Source organism: Medicago truncatula, chromosome 8, assembly GCF_003473485.1.
Source record: "Medicago truncatula cultivar Jemalong A17 chromosome 8, MtrunA17r5.0-ANR, whole genome shotgun sequence".
Lineage (NCBI taxonomy): Eukaryota > Viridiplantae > Streptophyta > Magnoliopsida > Fabales > Fabaceae > Medicago > Medicago truncatula.
Window position 1 is genome coordinate 35,740,632 of NC_053049.1, and position 9,397 is coordinate 35,750,028.

The window sequence follows — 9,397 nt, forward strand, 5'->3', positions numbered from 1 at the left end:
GGCGGCGCCACCACCTTGGGCGGCCGGCCACCGTGCCGGAGGAACAAGCCTCACCGGGGAAGATGAAGATCTTCCATCTTTTCCAGAATCCGGTGAGAGGAGGGAGGTGAGAGAAGAGAGAAGAGTTTTAGAGAGAGAGGAGTTTAGAGAGAGGAAGAAGAGAGTAAAATGAAAAAACCGGTGCCTGTACCCTTATATAGCCAGTGAACCGGACCGGTCCAGAACCGGTCCATTCCCCTTTGATTCCTGGCCGTTTGATCTAGGGTTTTATGATCCTGGATCAATCGTGCGTCTCCTGTGCATCCGGATCTTGTGGTTATTGGGCTTGGACTTTATCCTTTTTTTTTTTACGTTTTTGCTTTTCCTGTGCTATTCACACCCCTGTTTTTTGCTATCTGCACCTATGTCTTGATTAAAATTGTGATAAAATTCCTAGGAAAATTCATACATGTTTCTTGATATTTTCTTAGTGTTTTTATGACATTTTTGCACATTAAGGATCTATGAAATTTTTGTATAATTAATTCATAGCATTTTAATTCTTTTTGAATTATTTGTTATGGATTCTTCTTCACACATTTGTCCTTGATGTGAGAATATGTAATAAAAACTACTTGATGTGTTAATATGAGAAATTTGTGCCTATAATTTCATGTTGATTTGCTGTTTTGATTTGGTTCATAAGTTCTTGATTTTATGAACAATATATGCCTATTTTGAAAGATATAAAATGCCAAGTTTATTCTAGAAAATATGGCATGAAACCATGCTTGCATGTTTCCAATAATTCCATGCTATAACTTGAGATAAAGAAAACTCTTTCAAAATTTGTTGAAGCATGAGAATTAGAGGCCAAGAATGCTTTAGGTTTCATACCTAAGTTTTTAGGGTTTAATGTCATTTTGTTAACTTTTTGTGCCATCTTGCATGCTTTTATTTCTTAGCACTTGTTATGTTTTTTTCTTTTTACTAACAAGTTTATTTCCATGTTTCATGCATCTCATTTAGCATTCCCTCCACCTTCTTTAGCCTAGCATTTATTCTTGCAAGTTTTACTTCGTTTTAGAGATGTAATTTGTCATCATTATTTTGTAGCTTGGCAAAGGGGCCATAGAATGTATTTAGGCAATTTTTGTAATATGGACTATGGACACTATGACGCACCGACACGCACACACTCACCTTAGATGTATGCATAGGATTGTATGGTTAAATAAGCGTTTAGGTTTTAAACACTTAGAGAAAATCCATCTTTTTTTCAAAAAAAAAACAATTGAACTTCACTTCAAAAATTTTCATAATAAATATGAAGTCAACACTTCATTTTTTTTCTTTTCTTTTTCTTAAGAAAAATTCAATTCATCTTAATCATTTAGACTTTCTTTTTAATCACTAATCAAACCTCACTTTTTGCTAAATCTAATGCCCTTGAGGCCTCTCATCTCTATTCTTCAAAAATCTCTTTTCAAACTTAAAATCAACCAATAAAAACAAAAACCATCTTTGAGCAAGAACTACGCCGGTTTTGATCCCGTAAAACGGTACGTAGGCAATGAGTCAAAACTCATCCAAGCCGAAATAAAAATCAAATTCTACTTCTTCTCACCCCCATTCTTCACTAAACATACCTCCTCCTTTTACAAATAAGCAATAAAATTAAAGCGTAGAAATAAACTTAGGAAAACGGCTCCTATAGAGGACTATAGTTACTCCGGGTGCCTAACACCTTCCCGTAGTAAAACCGACCCCCGAACTTAGAATCTAAGGGTTTTTTCTCAATTTTTCCCTTCCCAAGAAAAAAGAGAGATATCAACGGTCGAAAGGTACAAGTCCAATTAAATGGCTTGGCACCCAAAAACCATGATAACAAGCATCACCGATTTATTTTCGGATTCAAGAACAACAGCAACGAAACAGAATCAAACCAAGATTTTCCGAAGATTTTCGCTTGAATCTCCAATCGAACCAGAGGTAAAAACACTCAAACTTCATCATTTTCCTTTCAAAGTATCAACAAAGACGAAACAATGTAAATCCCTAGGATTCAAACGTTCAGAAAACCTAAAGAATAACTTTTCAAAATCGTATGAAAAATCTTAGATCTACGTTGTTTCAAGCTTTGTCTGTAAAAAATAAGTTCAGATTCGTGTTTAAAATGAAAAAGGATATCTTAATCTGTAAAAAAAATTTGAAAACGGAGAGGTTTCTCATCTCCGGTGCGGCGGCGCCGCCCTGTTGGGCCGGCAAACCACCACACCGGAGCGGTGAAGCTCGCCGGAGAAGATGAAGATCATCTTCTGATTTTCCAGAAAATTCTAGAGAGAAGAGAGAAGACTGAAACTTAGAGAGAGAAAGAAGGTTTGCAAATGAAAGAACCGGCGTTCAGACTTTTAAATAGGCTAGTGAACCGGACCGGTCCGAAACCGGTCCATTCCCGTTGATTCCTGGCCGTTTGATCTAGGGTTTCAGGACTCTGGATCAATCCTGTGGCTCCTGTGCGCCCAGGCTTTTAGGAGTTGGGTTGGGCCTATTTTCTTTGGTTTTCTTACGTCTTTACTATTTTTTGTGCTATTCACACCGTTTTTCTTGCTATTTGAACCAGTGCTTTGATCAAAAATCTTGATAAAATTTCTAAAAATTTCATGCTTGCTTTTTGATGTTTTCTTGATGTTTTTTATGACATTTTTGCATATTGAGGTTGATAAAATCTTGTATGATTGATTCATAGCATTTTAATTCTTTTTGGATTATTTCTTATGAATTTTTTGTCATATCTTTGTCCTTGATTTGTGGATATGTGATAAAAGCCTTTTGATGTGTTGATATGAGATAGTTATGCCTATAATCACATGTTGATCTTGCTGTTTTGGATTGATTCGTGAAGCCTTGATTTTGTGAGCAATGTATGTATATTTTGGGAAATGAAATGCTAAGCCTATTTTAAAAAAAGGTTGGTATGAAATTATGCTTGAATGATTCCAATAATTCCATGTTATAGCTTGAGATAAAGAAAACCATTTCAAAATTTACCATGGCATGAGAATTAGAGGCCACAAATGCTTTAAGTTTCATACCAAAATTCTTAGGGTTTGTTATCATTTTATTACTATCTTTGTGTCATTTTATATGCTTTCGTCTCTTGTTACTTTTTATGCTTTATTTCACTAACAAGTTTATCTCCATATTTCATACATCTCATTAAGCATTGCATTCCTATTTCAATTTTTACATAGTTTAGTTTTTTTGTATTCTTTTATTTTCATTTGGGAAATGTAATATTTAGGTAGGTTTTATTTCTTTTAAATTTCTTACAAAGGCCATAGAATGTAACTAGGACAATGTAAAGGACTATGGACACTATAAGTGATGTACACCGACACAAGCACCGACACGCACACACGTTGCATGATTACCGTTTAGATGTATGCTTAGGAAACGCGATTTTTAGACAAATGTCAATTTTCAAAAAAATAATAAACCAATTCCATCACTCAAATTTTTCCAAACAAACCTTGGAGTCAAAACTCCATTGAGTTTTTTTCTTTACTTTCTTAAGCAAATCCAAATGAATCCTAATTTCTACTTAGACTTTTTTTAATAACAATTGAACCAACCATTCACCATTTTTCTCTCTTATGCCTTTAAGGCCTCTTTCTCTTCTTCAAAACCATTTTCCAACAAAAACTAAAATCAACCAAACAAAAAAATATTTTTTGAGAATGAACTACATGGAGTTTGATCCCTTAAATGGGTATGTAGGCATGAGGTCAAAACCTCTCCAAGTCCACTAAAATAAAACCTCAAACACTTTCTCCCCCCCATTCTTAACATAAGTAAATTTCCTTTTTCATAAGTAGCATTAAAAATAAAGCGTAGACATAAACTAAGAAAACGGCTCCTATAGAGTACTATAGTCACTGCGGGTGCCTAACACCTTCCCGTAGTGAAAACGACCCCCGAACTTCGAATCTAAGGGTTTTTTCTCAATTTTGCCCTTCCCAAGAAAAAATAGAGAATATCAAAGATTGAAAGGTTCAAGCCTAATTTATGACTTGACACCCGAAAATCGATATAACATGTGTTAAGGATCTTTGTGGAAATATTGAACAAAAGGATCAAAGGTTCTATGCTACAAAAGGAACATATTTATTATGATATACCTTCAAAGGAATGAAGAGAAATAAATAAATATAGATCCTATGAGAGAACAACAAAAGAACCCATAAGAATTAGACAACACATCAAGAATGAAGTTCCAAAGCCAATAAGAAATGGACAACACATCAAGGCAAAGGAATAGATAAAATCCAAATCTCCTGTACTTGCTTTCCTTCTCTCCAAGGCGTGAGAGTTTGACAGCCCAACAAAAGCAATCTTGGTTGCCAACTAGCAAGCAAGAATTATGCATGGTACTATTCATGATGTCACACTTTAAAGCAAGTTGTCTAAAGCAGATTTTTGAGAACTTTCTCAGAATTTCGAGAACAAGCTGCCAGACATTTTTTTCACAAAAGTTTCTCACATTAATGAGTTAGCAAGCTTTCTTTACTCTTCCTCTTATACCCTCAGGAGCGTGTTTTATTTACTACATCAAGGGACTCCTTTCATCTATAAATACAAGGGCTTGCAAAGAGGAAAGGCATTGAGTCATTAAGCAAATAAAATCATACTTGATTGTCAAAGCATCAAGAATATTCCAAAGGCTCTTTCATCACAAGAAATAGAAAAAATCGAGCATCAACTCTTTTACTTGAGTTCTTTACAAAGGCAACAAAAAACATTGTATAACAAAAGCAAAGATATTGAAAAGAATCACTAAAAGTGTTTAGTGATTGATTGTAAAAATCTAGTAAGTGAAACTAGTGCAAAGCCCAAGGGGTGAAAAGAAAGATATTGTATAGATCAACTAAGTGATCTAAAAGAAAAGGAGGAGTTGAGCTTAAGTTATAACTCAACTACCTAGTGGATAATCTCACAGTATTGTGGGGACTGGACTAACCCACATTGGGGGAATCAGGATAACTTCTTATGTGTGACTCTCTCTTTCCCAAGGATGTCCGCACTTAAGTCATCACTCTTTATCAAGAGTAACGACTTGCGGGGCTACTGTTATGGACCGACCAAAAGGATCTTTGGCCCATTTACTTAGGCCTAATACTATCCAAAGCCCAAACACCACGTTTGGCAAATTTACTTGCAACACACTCTTCTCCCGCAAGGGGGGTGCGAGGAGCGAGCAAGACCGGTTCAAACGAGCCACAACGTCTCTCTGCACGTTCCCGCAATAAGTTCTATGGCGGTTACACTTCCCACGAACCAAGTGTGCCATTACAACGGCTCTGCAACCCTCCACCTCTATAAATAGGGGACTCATAGGAGTCCCCAAGGTAGAATCTATCTCTTTCTCTAAACCCTCACTCTTTGACCTCTACTTACTTGAGCGTCGGAGTGTCTGCAGGTACACACCCCCATTCGCTCTAAGAAGCATTCTGACGCATCCTACCACCACCTAAACCACCGCATTCAAAGCACCGACAGTCACCTTCTGATCAGATACGATCACTGTTGCTTTAAAAAATCTTATTTTTCCATATTGGGACCCATTTTTAATATTTGAACGATGTATACGCAAAATCATTTCATTGGGCATACACAAATTGAGTTTGTGTTTGGTACATGAAATAAATCTGCACTTGTCGCCGTCAATCGATAACACCAAAACATAGAAAATTTAAAAATCACAACTTTTCCTACTCGAAATTGAACTAAGAATCAACGTAATCTCAATATTAAACTCGAAGACTCAATTGAGTCACGATAAAATTTATGATTACTCTTTAAATTGTTTTCTCCACTTTAAATTTATGATAATTGACATATCAATTTAATAATAAAAGTAATTTGATAATATTGTTACGCTCATTATTTTATGGGTCTTGTTAACTTGTGCCCTAAGGGCACAAGATAAGAAACTAAATGTAAAAACTTAACCTTAAAAATTGTGCATTTTAAACCTTAAAATCTTAAAAATTTATCTTTTCAATGCAATATTTATTATTTATTTCTATTTTAAGATCTTTCTCTTGTGCCCTAAGGACACAAGTTAACATTTCTCTTATTTTATTTATAAATTCACCTGACAATTCTTGTAAGACTGATGAATTAAATTTACACTTTTAGAAAACAAATGACACAATCAATGAATCATGGTGAAGGAATGCAGTAGAAAAACACCTGGCCCTTCGAATTAAACCCCAAATCTAATACAAAATCATCCTTATTTGAAAAACTAAACAATTGTATTGAACGAGGGTTTTGATATATGAAATTTTCAAATTCAAAATATGTTATTATAACATTTTTAATTTTAAGAATGTACTAATTACAAGTATTAATTTATCATTATCTAAAAGTATATACTTTTTTAAAAATATGAAAGATTTATCCATTTTCCTCTATATTTTTCATCTTCAAAAGCTCTCCTCCTTCAAACTCACAAACAAAATCTTAGAATACGTAAATTAGGTTCATGTGTCATACCTAAACTGAATTTATGCATACACTGTACATAAATTTTGTTTGCGAGCAGTATGTGACTGTTGATAACAATAGTTTTTAAAACAAGTTACAAGATCTTTCCACAAAAACAAAAAGACCAACTTACAAGATATTCAATCAATTTAACAACCGCACATTAAAATCAAGTAACCAACTTCGATATGACGTATATGCAAACTCAGTCCACGTAGACATACGCAAACTGACATACACAAACTAAGTTTGCGTATGGTACATGAAATGAATTTGCACTTGTCATTGCCAACCCATAACACGAAAATGCAGAAAATTAAATAATCACAACTTTTCCTACTCAAAATCGCACTAAGAATCAACATAATCTCAATATTGAACTAGGAGATTAAATTAAGTGACGATAAAATTGTGAATGACCTACTTGAATATTTAGCCTATAAATTGTTTTGTCCATTATTTTTTTAATAGACGAAATGATAAATAACCATTGAATCTCATATATACAAGTGAAAACTTTGTAAATTCGAATTTTTGTTTATGGACAATTGTTTTTCTCCACTCTAAATTTATGATAATTGACGACGTATATCAATTTATTAATAAATGATCATTCCTTTATTTATAATTTCTCCTTATTTTTGTTATTTCTCCTTATTGAGTAGTATAGATGAATTACATTTACATGTTTTTTTAGGCAAATTACATGTACATGTTAAATATTAAATACTTATGAAAAGAATTTATCTTTGTTGGACAAGAACCACAGAAAACAAATGACACAATTAATGAAGCAGAGTGAAGGAACACAATAGGAAAACACCGTTAAACCCCAAATCTCTTACTATCCTATCTTGTTCATTACACATCACACTCACCTCATTGGTGGAAACTGTCCTTATCTCACCTTGCCCAACCTCTTGCCTCCCTTTTGTTCCCACTTTCCATTCCCATTCTCTTCAATTTCACTAAACGTGACTCACACATTCACCTACAATTTCCTCTTGAAACACATGAAGTTCTAAATTCAAACCTTTCAAGTTCAACTCAAGCTTAATTCTCAATACACCCACCATATATAAAGAGAGTACAAGGGAGAATATAAGATAGCAATAAACCTAAGGAAAGAACAACTCCTTAAAGAAACATAAACATTATCATAACCCAAACACAAACATGAGTGCTGTGAATCTTAACACATGGACACACTCCAATTTCATGTGCAATCAAGTTACTACTACTGCTACAACTAGATCCAGATCCAGAATCCCATCTTTCTATTTTACCAAAATACCCATTTCAGTTTCACCCATTAAACCATCAAAACCCAATTCTTCTTCATTTTCTTTCTCTGTTTCTTCATTACTTACAAAACAAGAACCAATAGAAGCAGAAGAGCAAAACCCAATCTTCAATTTCAAATCCTACATGATAGAAAAAGCAACTAGGGTTAACAAAGCCTTAGACGACGCCGTTTCATTACGCGAACCGTTAAAAGTTCATGAAGCCATGCGTTACTCTCTTCTCGCCGGCGGAAAACGCGTTCGGCCGGTTCTCTGTTTAGCCGCCTGTGAACTCGTCGGAGGAACCGAACCGATGGCGATGCCAGCCGCCTGCGCCGTTGAAATGATCCACACGATGTCTCTCATCCACGATGACCTTCCTTGTATGGATAACGATGATCTCCGGCGAGGTAAACCTACAAACCACAAAGTCTTCGGAGAAGACGTTGCTGTTCTCGCCGGAGATGCTCTTCTCGCTTTTGCTTTCGAACATATTGCCGTCTCCACCGTTGATGTTTCTCCGGCGCGAATTGTCCGTGCAATCGGTGAATTAGCGAAATCAATAGGCTCGGAAGGACTCGTTGCGGGACAAGTTGTTGATATAAACTCAGAAGGTTTATCCGATGTCGGACTCGAACGGCTTGAATTCATTCATTTGCATAAAACTGCAGCTTTGTTAGAAGGTGCTGTTGTTCTTGGTGCAATATTAGGTGGTGGAAGTGATGAAGATGTTGAAAAACTGCGAAAATTCGCGACATATATTGGTTTATTGTTTCAGGTTGTTGATGATATTCTTGATGTGACGAAATCTTCACAAGAGTTAGGGAAAACTGCTGGGAAAGATTTGGTAGCTGATAAGGTTACTTATCCTAAGCTTTTAGGGATTGAGAAATCGAAAGAGTTTGCTGAGAAATTGAACCGTGATGCACAAGAACAACTTTCTGGGTTTGATTTGAATAAATCTGCTCCTTTGATTGCTTTGGCTAATTACATTGCTTATAGGCAAAACTAGATTGTTTTGTTTATTGTTGTAATGTTAAATTATTAAACAGTTTAGGAGATTTAGATTTGTTTATCTATTGGGGAATGTATAAAATAATTGTTGAATTATTTCCCCTTTTCAATGTGTTTTTGTGTTCATTTTTGTTACGGTATGAATTTGTAATTAAATGTTGTTATATTATCTCATCCATTAGGAAAAGTATACTTGTAGTATGTTTATTTGAATGAAGCAGAGGATGAATTATGTGTTAATTCAGTAGAGGTTTTTGAAACTTGAATACCTCCACTTTTAACACCAACTCAACCTATAATACACGCTTATGTTCGATATCATGTTAGATATGTCAGAATCACAGTGACCCACTCAATAACTACACTTTATAGTTTCTGCAAAATCATGACATGTCATTGTAATTCTGTCATTTCAATCAAAATCAAATTACTTACATGATTAATATCACGGTTGGTTTATCGACCCACCCTTGTGTTGCAAATAGTTGCATTGTCTCATGTTCATTCTGCTGTCTAATTTTCAGCTGAGTATGAAAAACTTAACTGCTGAGGGAATTAGTAGGTTAGGC

At 34.9% G+C, this 9,397-nt stretch overlaps 1 protein-coding gene across 1 annotated transcript; it reads left to right on the forward strand.

Moving 5' to 3' along the window:
* Positions 1-7,351: 7,351 nt before the first annotated feature.
* Positions 7,352-9,075, forward strand: LOC11406646 (geranylgeranyl pyrophosphate synthase, chloroplastic). The gene has a single exon (XM_003629440.4). It carries the CDS (start codon positions 7,708-7,710, stop codon positions 8,824-8,826), a length of 1,119 nt encoding a protein of 372 aa, XP_003629488.1. The 5' UTR covers positions 7,352-7,707; the 3' UTR covers positions 8,827-9,075.
* The last annotated feature ends 322 nt before the right edge of the window (positions 9,076-9,397 follow it).